Source organism: Brassica napus, chromosome A6, assembly GCF_020379485.1.
Source record: "Brassica napus cultivar Da-Ae chromosome A6, Da-Ae, whole genome shotgun sequence".
Taxonomy (NCBI): Eukaryota; Viridiplantae; Streptophyta; class Magnoliopsida; order Brassicales; family Brassicaceae; genus Brassica; species Brassica napus.
The window spans coordinates 5,319,720-5,341,636 of record NC_063439.1 but is presented as its reverse complement, the minus strand read 5'-3'; the positions used below and the strand labels follow the sequence as shown (position 1 = coordinate 5,341,636).

Genomic DNA, 21,917 nt, shown 5'->3' with positions numbered 1-21,917 from the left:
CAAAATTTCACCTTATGAGAAGCTTACAGGAAAGAAACCTGATTACAATTTTCTTAAGTCTTTTGGATGTTTGTGTTACGCATCAACTTTACAAAAGGATCGTCATAAATTTTCTCCAAGAACTGAGTCTTGTGTGTTCTTAGGTTATCCATCAGGAATCAAAGGTTACAAAGTTCTAAATCTTGAAACTAGAACTGTTTCCATTACACGTAATGTTCTTTTTCATGAATCTGACTTTCCTTTTATGAAACTTGATAGTGATTCTCAGCCTGAAAACGTCTTTTCTAGATCAATACTGCCTTTACCTGTTCCTGTTGCACTTGATTCTATCATTCATGATATTCCTGAGCATTCACATGCATCATCTTTCACATCATCTTCTACATTCACATCGGTTCCTCCGAGTGTTCCTGTGACTGGAGATGCTGTGGCTTCTGGAACTTCAGCTACTGAACTTGACAGAGCTAGGCCAAAACGAGCAGGTAAGGCACCCACTTATCTCTCCGATTATCATTGTTCTTTGATCTCTATGGATTCCTCTTTACAAAATCATTGCGTTGCCAATATCATTTCATCATCTTCCCCTGAACCACTTTATCCTCTCTCCTCTGTCCTTTCTTATGATAACATTTCTTTTTCCTACAAAGATGCTGTTCTTACATGTTCCCTTGAGACAGTACCTACATCTTTTAAGCAAGCTGTGAAGTCTAAGTTCTGGACACAGGCGATGAATGTGGAGTTTGAGGGAATGGAACGTAATAAGACTTTCTCTGTTGTTTCTCTGCCCCCGGGTAAAAATGTTGTGGGTTGCAGATGGATCTATACGATCAAGTATCATGCTGATGGCACGGTGGAGAGACCTAAAGCACGTCTTGTTGCCAAAGGGTATACACAGCAAGAAGGACTGGATTATACAGACACGTTCTCTCCTGTTGCGAAAATGACTAGCGTGAAGCTTCTTCTTAGTCTTGCTGCTTCGCATGGATGGAGTTTGGATCAAATGGATGTTACTAACGCCTTTTTGCACAGTGAACTTGATGAAGAAATATATATGAGCTTACCTTTGGGTTATACACCTCCCCCTGGCGTTGTTTTGCCTCCAAATCCGGTTTGCCGTCTTCACAAGTCACTTTATGGCCTTAAGCAGGCATCTAGGCAATGGTATAACTGTTTCTCTTCAGTCCTCTTAGCTAATGGTTTCTCACCATCTCCGGGTGATCACTCTCTTTTTGTGAAGACTTCTGGATCGTCTTTCATTGCATTGCTTGTCTACGTTGATGATATTCTAATCACCAGCAATGATCCTCAAGCTGTTCTTGATGTAAAGAAGATTCTTCATCAAGCGTTCAAGATCAAAGACATGGGTCAAGCTCAGTTCTTTCTTGGTCTTGAGATAGCACGGAACTCTACGGGTATTTCTGTTTCTCAGCGAAAGTATACTTTGGATCTTCTTGCTGATACAGGGCTACTTGCTTCGAAACCATGTGCCGTGCCTATGGATCCTTCAATTCCTATGAGTGCTACTACTGGTGTTTTGTTGACTGATGTTACATCTTATCGTGAGCTAGTAGGACGGTTACTATACCTCACGATAACTCGTCATGATATAACATATGCTGTGCATCGCCTGAGTCAATATCTCTCGGCTCCTACTGATGTACACTATCAGGCTGCTCAACGGATCCTCCGATATCTGAAGTCCAATCCAGGTCAAGGTCTTTTCTATGCAGCTAACTCAGAGACCTGCTTGAATGCCTTTGTTGATGCAGATTGGGCTTCATGTCCGGATACTCGACGTTCTGTTACTGGGTTCTGCGTTTATCTTGGAAAATCATTGATTAGTTGGAAGTGTAAGAAACAGCAGACAGTAAGCAGAAGTAGTACCGAAGCAGAGTATCGGAGTATGGCTTTGGCGACTTGTGAGCTTATCTGGTTGCAGCAGCTGCTTACGGATTTGAAGATCAAAGTTCAGCATACTGCTAAGCTCTTCTGTGATAACAAGTCAGCGATCCACATTGCCACGAACCCTGTGTTTCATGAACGAACGAAACACATTGAGATTGATTGTCATACTACACGTGATCAGGTTAAGAAGGGATTCATCAGGCTTATTCACGTGATCAGTGCTGACAATCATGCGGATATCTTCACAAAACCGCTTCATCCATCACCTTTTCATCATATCCTTGCTCGAATGTCAGTATCAAGCCTCTTCTCTCCATCACTATCATCTGTTTCATCATCTTCAACTTCCATTTCATCACTTCCACCTTCCGTTTCAGAGGCTTGAGAGGGGCGTATTGAGTATACTGAGCCTAATACTTGTATAGAAACAGAGGCTCTCTATATACTGTATACTTGTATATAAAGAAACTCCCCTTGTACATTCTCATTAATCTAATATACATACATTTTAAGTTCTTGCGCTCTCGTTCTCAATATCCTTGATAGTATGTGGTCACTCATACCATTTCTTAGCGATCTATGGAAGTGCAGCTCAAGACCCATTGGATCTGACCTAGGACAAGGAAGGTTTCAGTTTCAGTTTGCAACGCCTGAAGATCTACAAACAGTGCTGGATAATAGGCCATACCACTTTGCCAAATGGATGCTTATTATTCAAAAATGGGAACCAACGGTCTCTCCTAACTTCCCATCTCAGATTCCCTTTTGGATACAAGTCCAAGATGTGCCTGTTCATCTATGGAGTGAAGCTATACTGAGAGGCATAGGAGAGGACATTGGACACTTTGAATGCTGGGAAATCACCCCATCTAAAGCTCGCCTCAGAGCACATATCAACGGCCTCCAACCCCTACTATTCCAGTCAACATTGGAGTTCCGTAATGGTGATGAAGTAACTGCAGTTCTGGTCTATGAAAAGCTTGAAAAATTCTGCAAGATCTGCCAGCGACTGGACCATGAAGCCAGTGACTGTCCACAGAATCCCCCACAGAAACTAAAAGACTCAGAATCTCAACGGATATCTGGATCAAAGGCGGGAGAACAGTCTGATTACCGTCAAAGCAATCACCTTCCTCTTGAGAAATCCCACGGGAAGGAAGACAATAGACAAACCTCTGGATTTATGAGAGATGCTAGAAGAGCTGATTATGGATTTATGCGTGATGCAAGGAGATCTGACTCAGGCTCCCGGCATTATTCACATCGAGCTGGCGATGGAAAAGCACCTATAACTTCAACGAGGAGAGACTATCCTTACGAGTCATACTCTAGGGCCCGAAATCAACACCCTCAACAAGCACACTCTGCTCATTCATCACAAGTATCTAGCCATAGACAGAGTGAAACTAGATGGGTAGAATCGGGAAGAAGACTACCCGCTCCTCAAGCACCAATTCCTAAGGAGACACATACTTCTGGTCTCAAGGACAGGGGTCATGAAAACTCCCCTAGAGAAGTGGTTGCCAAATCTCAAACCTATGACCGAAGACATGAGGAGAGGAGATCACCATCGAGAAATATGGACCGGGTAAACACTTCCTCACCTCTCCAAGAAACAATCCCAGAGGAAGCAATTCAAGAAGCTAGAGAAGAACTCCGCGAAGTGATGATCCAATATGTTAAAGGAGCTGATCCAGTATTGAGTATACTGAGCCTAATACTTGTATATAAAGAAACTCTGTTTCTATACAAGTATTAGGCTCAATATACTCAATACATACGCTGCGCCTTAGGGTTTGTCACTCTTCCAATGAGAGTCAGCTCATGTTTCCTTAGCAGCTCAGAATTATCAAAGTCTGGTACTGCAACTCTTCCTTTCCTTGGTGGTGATACATTTCTTGCAATTCCTTTTCCTTTTTCTGCGTATGACAGCCTTCGAGACATGTTTGCAGGTGAGGAAATCTTTAGAGATGAGGTTGAAAGGATGTAAAGTTCTCCGCAAAGCGGGAAGGTTCTTAGAACAAAGTCTATGAGGGTTCACTGTTCAGGACAAGAAAACAGAGAGGTGTGGTCAAGAAAGTAATCCATGGAAAAAAGACAGAAGCTTACCGGCGGGAAGAGGCGGACCCGTCGACCGGAGTCGAGGGCTAGAACCCGGCGTGTAATAGCACATGTAACTAGATTATCTGCTGTGTAAAGCTTAAAGTGGAAATAATTTGAAACTACGGGAGGAATTGCAGGGAAACTTTACTAAAAGAGGGAAAGAAACGTAAGGTAAAAGGTAGGTGTGTCAAAGACACCAAAGGATAAAGACTCTTCTCTACTTTCGTGCCTGGGAGAACAAGAGACTTTTTAGCAAGTTTCTTCTCAAATGGTTTTATATTTCATGTTCTTTGTAAACTTTGTGACTACGACCAAAAATGTAAACAATATGTAGAAACCATCAAAAGACCCATATATTTGATTTCAACATGACCAAATATCTGATTGCATCATCATAAACCCAAACAAACGATAGAAATACATATAAAATTTTGATAAATTAATAAAAAGGACAACGAAATGAGACCAATGAAGGTCATATATTGTTTCTTGCTCTTTACTCTTCGGCCTTCTCGGCGGCGACTTCCTTAGCAGCCACGACTTCCTCTGCCTCGGTCTTCTTCTCCTCCTCCTCCACAACAGCTGGAGTTTCAGTCTCCTCCTCTTTCTCTTCTTCCTTTGGCTCCTCCACAACCGCTGGATTTTCTGTCTTCTCTTCTTCCTCTTCTACCTTTGGCTCCTCCGTTTCTTTCTCTGCTTCTTCTTCTTTTTCCTCTGCCTCTTCCACAACCACATCTTTGCTCGTTTCTACCACTGGTGCTTCAGATTCTTCTTCTGTTACGGCGGCTGGAGCAGGAGCAGACTCTGTCGTGGCGACGACTTCTTCCGGCTGTTCCGTCACTTCTGGCTCCTCCACCGTCTTTGTTGGCACCTCAACGTTCTCTGCTGCTGGAGCAATCACTTGTTCATTCTGTAAGCAAAGACACACTTAGCAAACAAAAAACTGTCTCCCGTTTTTATTAGATTAAACGGCGAGCAGTCCGTCATATTTGGCCTGAAAGTGATCTAGGTTTTTATTGTTTTTTTTTTTTTGAACTTTAGGTTTTTATTGTTAGTGATAGACATTCTACGTGATACATGTAACTTGCAAGTAAGCTGATCGTTTGTACAAATATTTAGATGGTAAGTCAAATCTAACTATATCCACACAGAAATTTGATTATAGATGGGATATGGATAATCTAAGGTGGATAATCTAACATTTTGAAATATCTCAATTAAGTAATTTTTTAATCTAGTGTTATTGGTTCTTTTTTTTTTTTTTATCAAGTGTTATTGGTTCTTAAATTTACTATCTCTTTATCAAAAGAATTAAAAATCTATTGTTATTCAATCAAAAATTTGAATACAACAATAAAATTCTGGTGTTATTTATCTCTAATAGATTTTACAATCAATTGACTTAAAACTATTAGAATGGATTTGATTCATATGTAAATTGTAAAACTAACCTTATACCTTAAGATTTTAAAATCATTTCTTATATCAACAAGCACTAATGTAAAAAGTTTTAGCTATCATCATTTTTCAGAAAAAGTCATCGTCACAAAACATTTTTATTTAACCTAACATTGTTTTCATTTTACCAAAACATGGTACAATAGGATCTTAAGATGCTATATTGGGTACAAAAATACAAATCTCATGCAAAATATTATAGAAATTTGAAAAAACAAATCGATGGATTTGTTAATCATTTGTTATTCAGTTTAATTTTAGTGTAGAAATCAAATGACATTATGTTGAATTTATAAATACAATGATGCAGATTTAAGAAATTAGATTCAAATGAATAATGAATCAATCTGAGATGAACAATACAATTGAAATCTGATATGTTTTAAATCTAATAGAGTTTAATTATACAACCAATAACACCCCCTAAGTAATATAGACTTGATATCATATGCTGAACCAAAAGAAAAAGACTTGACATCATACCTCAACGGTGGCCATTTCGAAATGACAAAGTAAAAGAGGAAAAATATAAAGATGAGAAGAGAAATAAAAGTGTATGTGATGCTTTGGTGAGTGAAGAGCTTTGATCAAGAGGAGAGCTATTTATAGTAGAAGCAAATGCCTAATGCTTTACGATTATATTTTTTTAATATAAATATATATGTCAAAAAATATAATTATCTGTTTTTTCTTTGTCTACACTGTTATTATAGAATCATAATGATGAATATTTCACATGAAAGCATCTTTATCCTTAAATATAAAAATACTTATGTACTATTTTACACCTCATGCCACATACACATAGAACCTCATCACTCAACCATTACCTATCAAGTTGTAATAATAATAATAAATGTTTTATCTAATTTTCAGTTAAAGAACTTGAATTCTGTAGCTGAAAATTAGATAAAACATTTTTTATTATTATTATTTCAGCTAAAGAACTTGGATTCTGTTAGCCATTTCTCAAAAAAAAAAACTTGAATTCTGTTTTACAAAAAATAAATTAGTTATATGCAGTAAAATATCTTGATATGTATTTGTTTCTTCTCCTGTAACCTTAGTGAACGTTACAACATACCTTTCATGTTTTCATCGATGAACTCTTAATCAGGCCCGGCTCAGGAGGGTGGGCAAAGGGGCATTGGCCTAGGGCCCAAAAGATTTTTTGCATAAATAGTATTGAAAAGGGGCCCAATATTTTTTAAAAAATTGAAGATAAGGGCCCGAAATTTTTAAGTTACCATATAATTATGTTAAATTTTTTTTTTTTTAACTATTTTGCCAAGGGCCCAAAATTTTTTTGAGCCGGGCCTGCTCTTAATTATTGAATTGAACGTTACAACTTGTCATGTAAAATTTCACCCCAAAAAAACTTGTCATGTAAAACGTTACTACTGCCTTTCATGTATCTGACCAATGACGACGTGGTTACAAGTTCAAGCGCGACATGTGAGTGTGAGCCAGGTAGGACTCGTCGCGTGAACGTGGACCCACGTACACGAGTTTGTTTCTTCTTCTTTTCTTTTTCTAGTTTGTGGTAAAATAGACAAAACCGCCATTTGAGAAGATAACTAAAAGGCTAAATTTTACCAAAAAACTAAAAGGCTAAATACAAAATAAATGGCATGTATATAAACAGTAAAATTATTGATTTAGTAACGGTATTTTAGGTTATTTCTAAATCGTATTCTAGTCTTATACAGTTATAGTATTTACTGTTTTAATCAAAACAATATAATATGCAAAATATATAATTTGGTCTTTAATTTAATGACATATTTTGCCTATTTGGACGATATGACGATTTACAACTAGAAATTTTAAATATTCAAGTTTCAGCATTTTTTATTTTAGATTAACAACTGGTGTTTAAAAAATATATACAAAATATATATAGTTCAACTGTTAAAATCTATCCAAATTTTAGCAAAAAAAAAAAAAAAACTGTTAAAATCTACCGTCCAGTCATTAACTAATACTTTTGAAAGCGTTAACTATATAATTTTGAGATGAGATGATATGAATTATTGATTAATTTTTTTTAGGCTTTAGCTAACATTTTTAAGTTAATTAATTTACTGATTATGATTCGGTTTTGAAAATGTACAATCTAGCTTTCGTTTTATGAAATTGTGATTAATTTAGTTTCTCTTCCGATTAAATATGAAATTGTGATTAATATAGTTTCTCTTCCGATAAAAGGTTAATATTTTCCCAAAACAAAAATACAGGCTATACCACGTACTCACAATCTGTAAAGATACCCAGCAGAAAAGCTGATAAGAAGGATTGGACGGCCACCCATTAGCAGGTCCCATTTGTTGTATAATTGTGTTTCAAAATGAAACTAAACGTACTAAATAGTAATGCACCAATTATGCATAAGGGATGATGTTTACAAAACTGGAAATCAGTAGGGAAAAGAGAGAGTAGATGTATGACATCTTACGAATAAGTCAATAACAAAGATCAATTCGTTCGGTTCAATTGGCCAAAGATCAATTACCAGAACAATATTAAGACAGTGATGCATGCCATCCACCACTGTATATAGTTAGCTCCCTTCTACAAAATTTTATATGGTGACTGACATATAATAAATGAATAGTATCGTCGTAACTCGTTAATCCAAATCGTTATCTAAACATAATGTTAGGACATTAAAAATATAAATTTTCTATATAAAAAAAAAAGAGATGCGATAAACTTTGTAAACTACAAAATTTTAGCCTTTAATCTCTTTTAGCGTTCGAGACAATAGTTTTTTTGTAACTTGAAATCAATAGTTGATATACCATAAATCACTAGCCCATTGCCTATTTATTAAAAATTATATGTTTTAAAAACTTTGTGGATTATTAATAAGAAGAAATTATTAACAAATAATCTTTTTAAAAATAGAAACACATTTATACGGGAGACCTCCCCTGCTCATCTACTGTAAAATTAATCAATATACTTTTATACGTGATTGATGAATACTTCCAATATAGATCTGAAAAGGTTGTAATAATTCAGTTTTGCTGTCCCAATTATGATAAGCGTCCCATGTCTTGAACATGTGTAACGCTAAAGCCGAGCAAACGGAAGGATATATGTCTCCAGAATTATACACTTAGATGTTTAATTCTACTCCGTTGATTTAGAAAGAAACTTTTAATCTGACGGCAAAGGATTCATATTGTAGGGTTGGTTTTGTAAGAAGAGAATCTCTTTGTGGCCAAATAGTTGGCACTTGGGGGTTTGGGGCCATGACGGTGATGCTTTTAAGGATTTCTTTTAAAATTAATCTAAGAAAACATGTAGATATATGTGTCATCGATTGGAAAGGGTCCGATTCTGCCTGACCCAAATCTGAAAAATCTCAAAACATACTTGGTATTGATATCTAGATGGTAACTACTAACTAGAGTCTACATGCAATATGGGTATCGAACTCACAAATAAGTAATGATTTAAGTGTGTCCATCCTTGATCTAGATCTGACCACAAAGGGTTACGATGCCTTCAAATCCGGTCTAAGACTGAAAATATCAAATTATGAATGAACAAATATTAACAAACTGGATTTTACAAAAAAAAAAAAGATATTAACAAACTGGATAGAAAATGTACATTGTTTAGTATTTGATTCAGAAAATCTCAAATTTTTGGACAAAGTAAAAGTTTGAAAACATGGCACAACTGATATTATTGGATTTTGCATAAATTTGTGTTTTATTATTAAAAAGTGTATGCTTTCTAGTTATCTAGAAGACTCAAATATTCTCCAATAATCGCTTAGTGGTGGATGACAAAAAAATCGCTAAGTGGTGACGGCCAAATTTTGTAGGACGTTATTGGACTCTCGTCTCTGGAGTTTATAGAACGTTATATTGAAAGCCCAACTTTCATAGCCTTTACACTTTTTATATACTTTTATACCATCTGCATGGTTTATAGTTTTTTTGTCCAAATGTTTACAAAAATAACTATTTTGGCTGAACTTCTTATAGTGATTACCCTCTATCACATGCAATGCCTTAAATCAAAGAAAATCCCTTAATTTTTTTTTGGGGGGTGGGGGGGGGGGGGGGGGGGGGGGGGGGGGGGGGGGGGGGGGGGAAACATAGTATCACCACACTAATAAAAAGTCGAATCTACAATCTTTAGCAGCAAGTCTCTAGAAAAGAGGAACTGCTTAGATACAAACTCTTCATTGATAGTTTATAATTGGTAAATTGTTCAGACTTGTAGTTTCTACATCTTTGTTCCCTCAATAAAATATAGGATTTGTTCCCTAATTTTTTTGGAGATTTTTACATAGATATACCTCTAAAATCAAAATAGAAAAATTATGAAAAAAATTAACAATATATATAACTCCAAAAATTTTTAATCTGGCCCTGCGCATATGTTTTCTGATTATTTATTTCCCCCAAATTTTTCGGTTATAATACGAAGAAGTTTTTACCAACATTTAGATATTCATTGTTTTTTTTTTTTTTGGTCTAAATGTTAAGATTTATACCATTTTTAGAGTTTACATGTTGTGAAACACAACTTATTACAAGAAAGAAAGGAGCAAGAGAGGACTAGAAAGTAAAGAGAGTAGCTTTAACTAAAAGGGGGAGATGAACCAACCTCATGACGTGAATACGGACATGGAGATATGTCCGTGCATGCATGTATATATTCAGATTCATGTACGTATGCAAACTTAGCTATATTGTACCGTTTATTTTTAGATAATAAATCATGTGAACGGGAAGATTAGAAGTCTTAATTTAGGATCACCGCATGACCTTTTCTTGGAATTTCCATATTTAAACATTCCGCAGACCAAAATACCAAACGTTTCCATCTTATTGTCTGTCTCTGAACTCTCTTTGTTCTTATTATTTTCTTCTCATTTTTTGACCCAAAGAGAAAACAAACTCTTCAATTTTTTATTTGGTTGTCTCCTCACTAAACTCGGTTGATTAACCATCTCCATAAAATCTAACGATTTTTTCTAGTATTCGAAGCAAATCATAGAACCAAAAGAGAACAAGATGGGTTTGAAAGATGAGAATAACAAAGCTGAAGAGTCCGCAGAAGATCCAAAGGGACAAGGGACGTTAAGCAGAAAGAACAGCCACAGCTCTTTGTGTCCGACAGAAGATGACGAAGAAGACGAAGACAAGAAGCTTGAACTTGGTCCCATGATCGCTCTCAAAGAACAGTTCGAGAAAGACAAGGTTTTCTTTATCTCTCATCCTGTTTTCAAAAATTATAATAGCACTTTGGCTATGCCACTATGTTGGTTCACAAATGCTAATTATATAAATATAATTGGTCTTTATTCTTTTAATATTATGTATCTAACCTATATGATATATAATGGGTGAATTTTGTTTATAAAATCTACACAAGATCTAATCACTTTTTTGTACCGTGAAAAAAATGTGTAGGATGATGAAAGCTTGATGAGATGGAAAGAACAACTTCTAGGAAAAGTGGATCTTGAGGAAGTTGGAGGTAGTTAACCAACTTTCGATCCCCGATTAGATCTAAGGTTTAATGACAACTAAATCTGGTTTAGAGGAGTTCCATTGATTACAATTGTAAGAGTACCATTAATCATGGGTGTTTAAGGGTGTTTAGCATTTTTTTAATTAAAAAAAAGGAAAGAGAAGAAAAAGAAAAAGAGGAGTGCTTAATTAGACATCACAAACAGTTGTTGCTTGCACTATTTGCGAGCCCCACAGACACGACGACCTGTAATTGGTTATTCTTTTAAATATTTTTTTTTCAGACAAAAAAAAAATTAAAAAGTTTTTTAAGCACCCCACTTAAGCAACTTTAGGGTTAATGGTGCTCTAATGTCCTAAATTCCATGTCTCTTGCCTCATGCGTAATACTTAAATTATAGGCAATGTTAGGGGGAAAGGTCGATTAATAATTGTAGAGTGAATTAACGTAATATAAGATTAGACCAAGTAACAATACGATATTTTTCTGCAAAAGGGGAAAAAATGTCACCATTTGGTGTAATTAATGGTTCTGCTCCATTTCAGTAACTACCCCACATTGAATGGTGTTTTTGAAAGAAATTCTTTAGATATGGATTTGTAATGTTTTGATAGAATAACAAAATGTAAATACAGAGACTCCTGATCCGGTGGTGAAGATATTGAACTTAACAATTAGGTCACCTGATAGAGAAGACATGGTATTGACGGTCCCTGAAGACGGAAAACCGACATCCAAAGGACCATGGTTTACCCTCAAAGAAGGCTCTAAGTACACTCTCGTATTTACTTTCCGTGTGACCAACAACATTGTGTCCGGTCTCCGATACAGCAATAGTGTTTGGAAGACTGGAATCAAGGGTACATTTTTGTTTTGCCTTTAGCGCACTCGTGTACCATTATGTCAATGAGTTTTGAAGCTGTTTCTCTAACTTATTTTCTTACTCATTTGTTGAGAACAGTGTATGGTAGAAAGGAGATGTTAGGAACGTTTAGTCCACAGGCCGAACCGTATACCCATGTCATGTTTGAAGAATCAACACCGTCTGGTATGCTTGTCAGAGGTTCCTATTCCGTTAAATCTAAGGTACCAAAAGTATATAATTATATTTCTATTTACTTATCATCATGTATCCATAATCTATTAGTTAGTATCATGGTGTTAGTTAAAACTAATAAAATCATCCTTAGTTTGCGAAATAACTGTGTTTATGTCATTCAGTTCGTCGACGATGATGACAAGTGCTATTTGGAGAACAACTACACCTTCGACATTCGCAAGAACTGGCTATGATGCATCGCAAAAGTTACTGGAAGAAGAGAAACATATTATGTATTCATTATTGTGTCTACTATTTGTTCTTGATTTAATTTCTTCATATATTGGTTCTTCCGTCTTCGCCTCGTTTATTTGTGTAGACATTTTTTTTTGGTTCTTTACGTTACTCTTTTCAGAGTATTTTCTAATTTGCAATCTAGCTCGTTATTATCTATACAAATATTTGTTTCATGCGCATGAACAAAACTTAAATGTTAGTTTGTGACGAAATAAATTATACACTTCATCGTTTAGAAACCACAGACTTTTAAATATTGGAAAATCTTCGTTTGCTAAACTGTAAAACTGTGGTCTGGTTTTTACTTTCATTTTCAAATAAAACCAAAAAAATCATAACTAAAATTCCATAAGGCTTTTCGATCCAAACGAATAACTTTTACAAAACACTTCTTTGGATTCCTTCAGAGACCATAGCTAAATTCAGTTTTCCGTATAGATATTTTGTGAAATTCTACAAGCTAACCAGAACTCATAATTTTCTACCATTTTTCTATGTTACCGGAAAATGTTTTATTTACAGTAATATGTTTTATATGTATATTGATGGAATAAAAAAATGACACGACCAAAAATAAAAATATACCAGAAAGAGCATTTAAGGAAATTGTACACTTCAAGAACAGTGAATGCTTTACTTAAATGCATATTGGGGGCACTGCCCTGTTAACTCTTGTGAAAGTCACTAGATACTAACCTAATCAACATAAATGTTTTATGTATATCATGACAAAACCTCTATATAAATGAATGCAATAACATCAAATTTCAACTCTCTCAGAAACAAAAATCAAAACTAAATTTCAACATGAAGAAGACCTACAAGTTTCAAAGCCTCCTCTCTTCTCTCATCTTCCTCCTACTCCTCTCCACACTCCTACCAATTTCAAGAACAGTCGCTGTCAGCTCCGGCGTTGGCTGTCGACATCCGCCGTCACAAAACAGCTGCAAGACATGCATGGTGGAGCAGACGAATTACGGATGTCCTAAGTGCGGTCCGGTGCTCGGCTGCATGGCTCGTTGCCTTTGGGGAGGTGTGTCTCAGAGGAAATGCACCACCACATGCGGTTGCGACACCTTCGCCAAGCCCTCGCTGCTGGAGTGTAAACGCTGCGTTTCTCGGTGCAAGTGTAGCTGTGCGGCGTAGGAAATTAGCGACTTAATGCTCTCTCTTTTAGTGTTCAAATAATGTTTTAGTTTTCTCGAATGTTGAATAAAAATAACGTACAAGTATTAGTATCTTTCACTCATTGTTAATTCAAAGTTTTTGTTAAAGCGACCGACCCATCCACACTTGATGTATTAGTCGCTTTTGAAAGAAAGTACTATTTAGATTCCGGTGTCTTCTTAATAGTAAGAGATACAACAATATCATATTACCCCAATATCGAGATGACTTATTTTATTAATTGGATAAGGTTATCTACTTAGTCAACTTTCATTCTCCAAGTGCTTAATCGTGATGTGAATATGGATGAGATCTTTCTTTCCACCAACTTCCTGCAAAAAAAGAAAGAAAAAAACATTAGTAAGTGAAATAACATTTTTTTCTATATATTTCAGGGTTATATTTCAGAGAATCTATGAAAATTATAGTAAGCTAGTTAAAATTACAGAGAAGTAAAAAAAGAAAAACTGTGATCAAATCATTAACGGTGGCATTAATTACCTTGGAAAGCTCATCAAGGCAGTGAAGGTAAAATTTTCCCTGTGCATGTTCCAAATCCGACATTGTAACCATCTCCCTAAAACGGTTTGATTAACAAGCGTAAACCGAAATATCATCAGATCGATTCATAATCATATCTAGAATTGGTGGGAAAATACATGACTTAAACCAAGCAGAATCTATGTGTTTAATGAGCTGATACAAAACATTACCTTGCATACACCTGAGAAGGTCACTTGATCTCCGTCTTGAAGAAACGTCTGCGTTGTTCCGTTCATTGACAAAGGCTTCTGTCCATTCCAAGTTAACTCAAGTAGGCACCCATATGAATCTGGCTCCTGCGTTTATAATAATAATAAAAAAAACAGAGTTCCTCGTTTTTGGCATATAACATGATAAATTAGATGAGGAAGGTGGTTAGAAAAGAGTTTACGGGTCCGCTTATGGTTCCGGTTCCAAGGAGATCACCAGGTCTCAAGTTGCAACCATTAACGGTATGGTGCGCTAGCTGCTGCGTTATGGTCCAGTATCTGTCACAATAAGAGTTGGGAGACAAAAGTGGTTAATCATATGGAGGATTTGGAATATCATGGAGACTATCAAATTAAAAAGGAACTCACAAGTTCTGGAAGTTGCTTTTTGTTATTACAGAAGATTCATCTTTGCCAGAAGGTTTGAGTTGAACCTATAAAGAGGGAAAAAAAAAGATGACGTTTGTTTCCGTTCAATCCAGCATAAGCTGTAGTTGGTAGAGATTATAGTCCAACGCTACCTCCAAGGAGATATCGTAATTGACAGATTCTTTCTCAGTTAGATATGGCAATGGAGGTGGATCCTGCAACAAGCATAAGTCAGATCAGAGAATAAATGATTGTGACACACAAAAAAAATGCGACACTAAGTACCAACCTGTTTGGGAGCTTGACAACTGAAAGGTTCAAGCGCATCTAAGGTAACAATCCAAGGAGATACCGTAGTCCCTAGGACACAACAAAAAATTCAATGAAGTTCGTTAATAACTCTAACTAGAGTAGATAGACTATCAAACTTGAATACTAAATCCTCACCGAAACTCTTTCCTAGGAAAGGCCCAAGAGGTACGTACTCCCACGCTTGAATATCCCTAGCTATATAAACAACAACTATTCCATTAAACATGTCACACGATCAGGATAAAGAGGACTCAAAAGAAAGTACCACTCCAGTCATTCATCAGTACAAGGCCAAATATATGGTCAGCTGCGTTGTTCACGTCAATAGGCTTTCCTAATTCATTTCCTGGACCAACCACAGCGGCCTGAATACCACAATTGCAAAAAAAAAAAGGTTCAAGTTATTTGTCAATGGTGTGTTATGCTTACTCACACCAAATAGCATCAATTGAGGCATCGGATAATTTACCATTTCAAGCTCAAAATCAAGTTTCTTTGAAGGACCAAAATACGGTTCAGAGTCCCCTTGTGGATGGCCTTGACCTCTGGAAGAAAGTATAACAAGCAAAAGATTAAGCTGGAAGTAGCATTTCATTATTAATTTGGAATCTCAGTATCCTCCAGTTCTGGTTCAAAGTAAGAATATTTTTTATAAAAATCTAAAACAACTTATTTCTTTTTGGCCAAAGTATAAGACCTTACAAGATGCATGACTTCAAACATACATGACATGTGAATTCTTAACAACCTAACCTTGGTCGAATAATATCAGTCCCAGAAATGACAATAGATGATGCTCGTCCATGATATGCAATGGGAAGACGAAACCTGAAAAAAAAAACATGGTAATATCATGTAGGTTACAGATTAACAAATTCACCAAGAAACAAAAGTAACATCAAGCGTACCAATTTGGGTTAATCGCATTCTGAGGCCCACGAAACATAAGCCCGCAGTTCTTGGCGTGATGCATGGATGCAAAGAAGTCTGTGTAGTCTCCAATCACCATAGGAACAACCATTTCCACTTTATTCTGCAGATTTGCACCACACAAACGATGAAAACGTTAGTAACAGATCTTCAAACTACATCTCTCGCATGTTTCAGAAATAATCATTCACACTACTAACCATCTCATAGAATGACTTTCTCCTCAAATCATCATTATCTCGTAGGCTGGGCTCACTAGCTGCATCAAAACACACCAAAACCCTTAAAAGTCAAACAACAAAAACTCCACACAATCCAAATGAATCAAACCAAGCATACATGACAAGATTCTTTGAAGCGTCGAACGCGCTTCCTTCCACGCAGGCCGTCCCATAGCCAAGAACTTATTCAGATTAGGCTGGGAAAAAAAACAGAGCACAGAAACTAATGCATTAACAACAAAACAAACACAACTTTATGTACTTCTGAGAACATCCCAAAGAATAACATTAACCCCTACAGAACAGAACTAGTCTTTGTAAGTAAATCCAGAGCTAGTAACCAACTTGAGCATATAACAAACTTTGAGAAAAGACCAGATCAAGATTCTGACTAGGCTGTAAACAGAGCCCAGAAACCAAACGTTAACAACAAAACAGCCACAACCTTATGTTATTCTGGGAACATCCCAAAGATTAACATTACAAAACAGAACTCGTCATGTAAGTAACTTAGATCACAATCCAGAGCTAGTAACGAACTTAAGCATGGTGCAAACTTGAGAAAATATCAGATTCAAATACCGTAACTAAGTTCCCAAGGAGACTAGATAGTAATCCGAGTTAATAGGAATCGGAAAGAAAAAAAAACGAACCTGAAGGAAGCAATCAGAGCCGTTGAGGATCGGACCATCGAAAAGCCCAGCTTCGGAGATCGCTGAGAGGTCCAGGACGGAATCGCCGATAGCGACGGCGGGACGAGGAGTGGAGTTGGAATCGGGCTTGAAGACGCCATAAGGGAGGTTCTGGATAGGGAAGTGAGAGTGTGGAGCAACATCGACGAAAGACTTGAGCAACGCCATGGACGAGAAACGGATGATGTATGTATGACGAAGTTTCCAAAGCTTAACCACAGATTCGAATAATACAGAGGAGATAAAGAAAGGGCAGTGGTAGGTATACAGTTTTTTTTTATTAGAGCTGCCGTTCTTGAGATGATGACTGAGAAGTTGACGTAATCATATTTACATTTGTGGGGATTTTGGTTTACAACTATAAATAATTCAATTATGTCAAAAAAAGAAAAATCAGTTTAAATTTGAGAATTAAAAGGATTTTGTGAAAAGAGTGCTATTATTTAGACAAAACATTTTTTAAGTAATAATAAATACATTATTAAATGGTCACAGAAAGAGAAAAAATAAACTAGATACAAAATATCCAAAATGAAAAATTAATATTGAAAGAGAAAAATATCAAGAATATCAACTACACTAATTTGTGTGTAGTCGTTAATCATGGTCTAACGCAATGTCTTTCTCTTTCCTCAATGGTTTGAATTTAACTACTAGTTAGACGGAGGAGGGGACGAATCATAAGAGACACTTGGAATCGGTGGAAGAGACGTGTCGTGGTAAGAAGGAGGAGGTGGTGGTGATGATGATGTGTAAGAATATTCAGGAGTTGGTTCGTATGGTGTTTGTGGAGGATGGACGTCGTTACATCCCTTTGCTGGAGGCGGAGACTGGCTTGGTGAGTAGTTGTAATCTGTTGGTGGTGGAGGACTTTGTGTTTCTGACGGATAGTAAACCGGTGTTGGTGGTGGAGGACTTTGTGTTTCTGACGGATAGTATACTGGTGATGGTGGTGGTGGTGGACTTTGTGTTTCTAACGGATAGTATACTGGTGATGGCGGTGGCGGGCTTTGTGTGGCGGATGCGTAATATACAACGGGCGGTGGGGGAGAAGAGTCAGGACACGGCGGTGGTGGACTTGGAGGGGGCGGAGGTGGAGATGAGTACACGTAAGGCGGAGGGGGAGATGATTCAGGACACGGTGGTGGTGGACTTAGGGCAGGCGGAGGTGGAGACGAGTACACGTAAGGTGGAGGTGGAGGAGATGAGTGTACATAAGGCGGAGGTGGAGGTGGACTAGGAGATGAGTATACGTAAGGCGGAGGTGGGGGAGATGAGTACACGTAAGGAGGTGGTGGTGGTGGAGGGTTTGCTCGAACAGTAGGCGACATCTTGGACGATGGTGGTGAAGGGGGAGAGTATGCTCTGACTGTAGACGACATCTTAGAGGACGGTGGTGGAGGCGGAGAGTATGCTCTTACGGTAGGTGACATCTTAGACGACGGTGGTGGAGGAAGTTTCCGGAAAATGGGTGCCATCTTGAACGTCGGTGGTGGTGGAGAGAAGATGTTGTAACATCCAAACTTACTACAATCAACAGGACGCGCAAGCAAAGATAAACACTCTTTAGCCGATCTTTGACGAGCCATAAGGGTGAGACAATTCATGGAGCCGTTCACCACCGATACAGCTCCGCATATAGGAGCACGACCCCTGAAGAAGTTGGACGAAAAAGTAAAGTTCTCAAGGCTAGGAAGCTGGCAGATACTTGGAGGAATGACTCCCGTGAAGCCATTATTAGCCACATGAAGCTCTTCTAAGCTCTTCATGTTGCCGACGCTAGACGGTAACGGACCACGAAGACGGTTAGAACTGACGTCGAACACCGTCACTTTCTTGAGGTTCCCAATCTGAGGAGGTAAACAACCGGTTAAGTTATCGTTGGAGAGGATAAGTTCGGTTGAGTGTTTTCCCCATTTGACTGATACTTCCCGGTATGCATCCTCCAAGATCGTTATCTGCTAGAACCAAAGCGGAGACCGGGGAGTTCCCCATGTTCTTCGGAATACCAAACCGGAACCTGTTATGGTTCAAGAAGATAGCGTCGAGCTCTCTATCGAAGAGCTTGGATGGTATCTTGCCTTCAAACTCGTTGAAGCGGAGATCCAAGAACTTAAGAGAAGGCAAAGTGAGGACAACGTTAGGGAACTTCCCAACGAACCGGTTGTTGCTAAGATCCAGCTCGTAAAGAAGCTTCATGCGGTTGAACGTGAGAGGGACTTCACCGCAGAAACGGTTTGAGTTAAGATGGAAGAGAGCGAGATCACGGAGGAGACCAAGCTCGGAAGGCAAGTAACCAGCCATGTCGGCGTGGTTGAGGTCAATGCCTGCAACGACTCTTGTTTTGTTGTAGGAGACAGGAAAAGGAGCACAGTAGATTCCATTGTAGGAGCAAACATCTGAGCCGTTCCAGTTGGCTGTGAAGTTGAAAGGGTCAGAGAAGATTGCAAGTTTCCATGATTGGAGAGCAATGTAGGCTTGACGTAGCTTCGGGTTCTCGAACTTGAGCTTCGGGTCTACTTTGATACGAATGCCTAAGACGCCATCAGCTTTGATCTGTAATAAACAAACGGAGGAGAGACAAAGGCAGAGAAAGAAGAGACGGAGAGGAGGGAGCAGCATTTTTATGGGTTAAGAAACCCACTTTTTACTTATTATGACAAAATCTATTATATCTATGTGCTCCATCTTTTTATAAAACAGTTTAGAAACTCCAAAGTCGTATTCCTTTTACCCCTCTAATTTTGCTTATTTTTAAAACTGAATTTTGTCAATGAGGCATGTTTACGCGTTGAGGAAATAAAAGGAGCTGACCTTTGCGCAGAGATGAAACCATCGTCAATCAAAATTGGATGCACGTTCCTAGAGATTTTTTGGTTTTGAAGAATAAAATAATCAGACGTCAACGGTTTAATCATATATAATAAGAGTTCAATGTGTGTTATAACTCAAAATTACATGAGTGCACGATCTATGGAATAGAAGCGGTCAAAAGAACGCCAACCCTGCACGCACGACCATGTGGGAACAAAACTAGGACGCATGTTTCTCACATCAACAAGCGTGATCCTAACCCTCGCAACACAAAAAACTATAGAGACACTTGGGGAAGAGTGGCATGAGGTTCAGCTAGGTGACACAACAAGAAGCAAGCATGGAATATAAAAATCATAGAATAAGTTGTGCATTCGTCTGATCAAACCAAGCATAAAGAAAACCAAAAGATGTATATATGTATCTTCTAAATAAAATGACCTGTGACGTGAAGGTTTAGAAATTCCATGGCTAGATACCATCAGTGTCGGCCTTGGGCCCAAGCGAATGAAGCTCATGCTTCCGGCCGTCAGTTTTTAACTACTAAACGGCCACAATTTCACAAAAAAATTTCAATGGTCTAGTGGTTAGTCATGCACCATAGCTATGTTAGAGGCCTAAGTTCATGTTCCTTCGGCTGTGAATATTTTTTTTCAGTCATTTTTTTTATTTTGGGTTTGTGGCCTTAAAAAACCTAGGACCGGTTCTGAATACCATATCTAACTTTTAAGCAATATGTAGAGGGTGGTTTTATAAGGCGAACCACATGTTTCAAGTAATTTGCTTTCTCTAGAGATCGATCCAAGATTCCAAGTTGATGTGTAGTCCCTGAAAGCAGAGAAAAAATATATTCATCAGCTTATAATCTTAACCAAGCTTGAATGTTTGGCAGGGTAAACTGTAAAGATGAAACCAAATAAAAAGAGGATAAAGAGAGCAACCATGGGAGCATTATTCCGGTGCAAGATTGTAATATGATCAATTGTTATTGTCCTCAGTCAAAGATTAAAAGGCCAGGGACAGCCTTAGGCTAAAAATGAACCAGGAACGAACACAACCATGCATAGAACAGACAAGAGATCCTGTCATCAAACTGAAAGCTGCTCCCCCTTGCCCGGGGCCACTTTCACTTCTGCCGACGTTAGTAACACAATCAAATGGATCACTGGATTCAAATTGTATAAAATTCAGGAAATTACATTAAAATCCTTAATAAAGAATCACCCGGCCATTATCAATAGCATTAATGATAACAAGAAGATTGCACTGATACACTACGGGGGATGACGCGTCCACGGCTCGACGGAGAGGAGAAAGACAAAACGGTAGAGTATAGTGTTCCGGAGAACAATACGTCGCCATATTGACTTCCCAAGAAGAAAACCTAAACCGTCTTTTTCATCTACGCCCGCCGGGCAAATTCTCCGTGCTTTATTTGCATGATTTGTTTGGGCTTTTAAGATCAGCCCAATTTCACTTACCAAGATAGGCCCACGTCTACAATCTCGAAGTATGGTGTAACATGTTTTTTGGTGATTTGATTGATGATTTGTCTATTCGATAATTTGAGATTTTTGTAAATAGATTAGGAACCAAAGGCTAGTGCTCGTTCATAAAGAAAAAACAAAGGCTAGTGCTATCACGTGTAACGGACAAGCCTTTATCCGCATCAAGCATTGCCGATGACACTTTAATATATTCAACTATAATTGCATGATCAGAAAGAAAAAAAAAAAAGCAATTGAACCTTAGATACGTTGAACCTAGTCAACTTTATAGATTCAATGAACTTTTTTTTTTTAACGCTGATTTATTACGATCTTACAATTATGATATATGAAAGATTACATAGACGATTCGACAACCGACAATACTACCTGCCTTATGAAGACCTACGCCTAACTGCATCACCTGAGCCGTCCTATGAAGATCCACGCCTGGCCAGATTTACTTGCACCATGTTGAAGATCCCTTGCAAGCCTTTCCTCTGTAGTCTGGCATAATTGTTTAATAAACCGCTTTCTCCGGGACTTGAAACCTGGATTTCCTGTAATCTGCAATAAATTGCATAGTCTGGGATTCGAACCCCAGACCTGGGTGTAGAAGCCTTTAAACCTTAACCACTAGGCTACGGTGCTTCCACAGATTCAATGAACTTAGACGTACCTTTAGTTTACTCTACTTCTGGTTTCCGCGTCAGAAATAAGATACCACACAATCCGGTGAACACTCTACTGAAGTGAGCTAAGTAGAAGATGAAACAATCTAACCACAGCTTACCACATGTGACCACAGTTTAACTTGCTTCTCGTAGGTGTGTCCACGTGGTACTCACGAGCGGTCTCTTTTTAATTACTCC

At 37.8% G+C, this 21,917-nt stretch overlaps 4 protein-coding genes and 1 pseudogene across 4 annotated transcripts; 2 read left to right on the top strand and 3 right to left on the bottom strand.

The window, feature by feature from the left end:
* Nucleotides 1-4,347: 4,347 nt before the first annotated feature.
* On the bottom strand, nt 4,348-6,183 carry LOC106376246 (major latex allergen Hev b 5). The gene is made up of 2 exons (XM_013816314.3): nt 5,950-6,183; nt 4,348-4,918 (listed from the first exon to the last, which is right to left on the bottom strand). The coding sequence occupies exons 1-2, from the start codon at nt 5,962-5,964 to the stop codon at nt 4,505-4,507; spliced, it is 429 nt and encodes a 142-aa protein (XP_013671768.2). The 5' UTR covers nt 5,965-6,183; the 3' UTR covers nt 4,348-4,504.
* Nucleotides 6,184-10,278: 4,095 nt separating this feature from the next.
* LOC106374531 (rho GDP-dissociation inhibitor 1) lies at nt 10,279-12,428 on the top strand. The gene is made up of 5 exons (XM_013814534.3): nt 10,279-10,691; nt 10,905-10,971; nt 11,601-11,825; nt 11,927-12,051; nt 12,187-12,428. Exons 1-5 carry the CDS (start codon nt 10,506-10,508, stop codon nt 12,256-12,258), a joined length of 675 nt encoding a protein of 224 aa, XP_013669988.1. The 5' UTR covers nt 10,279-10,505; the 3' UTR covers nt 12,259-12,428.
* Nucleotides 12,429-13,075: 647 nt separating this feature from the next.
* Nucleotides 13,076-13,541, top strand: BNAA06G38250D. The gene has a single exon (XM_013816316.3). It carries the CDS (start codon nt 13,109-13,111, stop codon nt 13,445-13,447), a length of 339 nt encoding a protein of 112 aa, XP_013671770.1. The 5' UTR covers nt 13,076-13,108; the 3' UTR covers nt 13,448-13,541.
* LOC106376247 (fumarylacetoacetase) lies at nt 13,521-17,073 on the bottom strand. Its single transcript, XM_013816315.3, has 15 exons — nt 16,706-17,073; nt 16,171-16,249; nt 16,032-16,090; nt 15,810-15,934; nt 15,655-15,729; nt 15,371-15,446; nt 15,167-15,266; nt 15,037-15,096; nt 14,879-14,949; nt 14,742-14,804; nt 14,590-14,654; nt 14,403-14,499; nt 14,182-14,307; nt 13,970-14,045; nt 13,521-13,800 (listed from the first exon to the last, which is right to left on the bottom strand). The coding sequence occupies exons 1-14, from the start codon at nt 16,910-16,912 to the stop codon at nt 13,983-13,985; spliced, it is 1,266 nt and encodes a 421-aa protein (XP_013671769.2). The 5' UTR covers nt 16,913-17,073; the 3' UTR covers nt 13,521-13,800; nt 13,970-13,982.
* Nucleotides 17,074-17,249: 176 nt separating this feature from the next.
* Nucleotides 17,250-20,903, bottom strand: LOC106373278 (annotated as a pseudogene).
* Between the last annotated feature and the right edge of the window lie 1,014 nt (nt 20,904-21,917).

Bases quoted from the DNA above. Each gene is read 5' to 3' on its own strand.
- LOC106374531 (XM_013814534.3), top strand. From the start codon at position 10,506: ATGGGTTTGAAAGATGAGAATAACAAAGCTGAAGAGTCCGCAGAAGAT. The intron at 10,972-11,600 runs GTAGTTAACCAA...ATGTAAATACAG, and splicing joins GGATCTTGAGGAAGTTGGAG to AGACTCCTGATCCGGTGGTG. The intron at 12,052-12,186 runs GTACCAAAAGTA...TATGTCATTCAG, and splicing joins CCTATTCCGTTAAATCTAAG to TTCGTCGACGATGATGACAA.
- BNAA06G38250D (XM_013816316.3), top strand. From the start codon at position 13,109: ATGAAGAAGACCTACAAGTTTCAAAGCCTCCTCTCTTCTCTCATCTTC.
- LOC106376247 (XM_013816315.3), bottom strand. From the start codon at position 16,912: ATGGCGTTGCTCAAGTCTTTCGTCGATGTTGCTCCACACTCTCACTTC. The intron at 15,447-15,654 runs GTTAGGTTGTTA...ACTTTCTTCCAG, and splicing joins ACTGATATTATTCGACCAAG to AGGTCAAGGCCATCCACAAG. The intron at 14,950-15,036 runs GTGAGGATTTAG...GTTGTGTCCTAG, and splicing joins TTTCCTAGGAAAGAGTTTCG to GGACTACGGTATCTCCTTGG.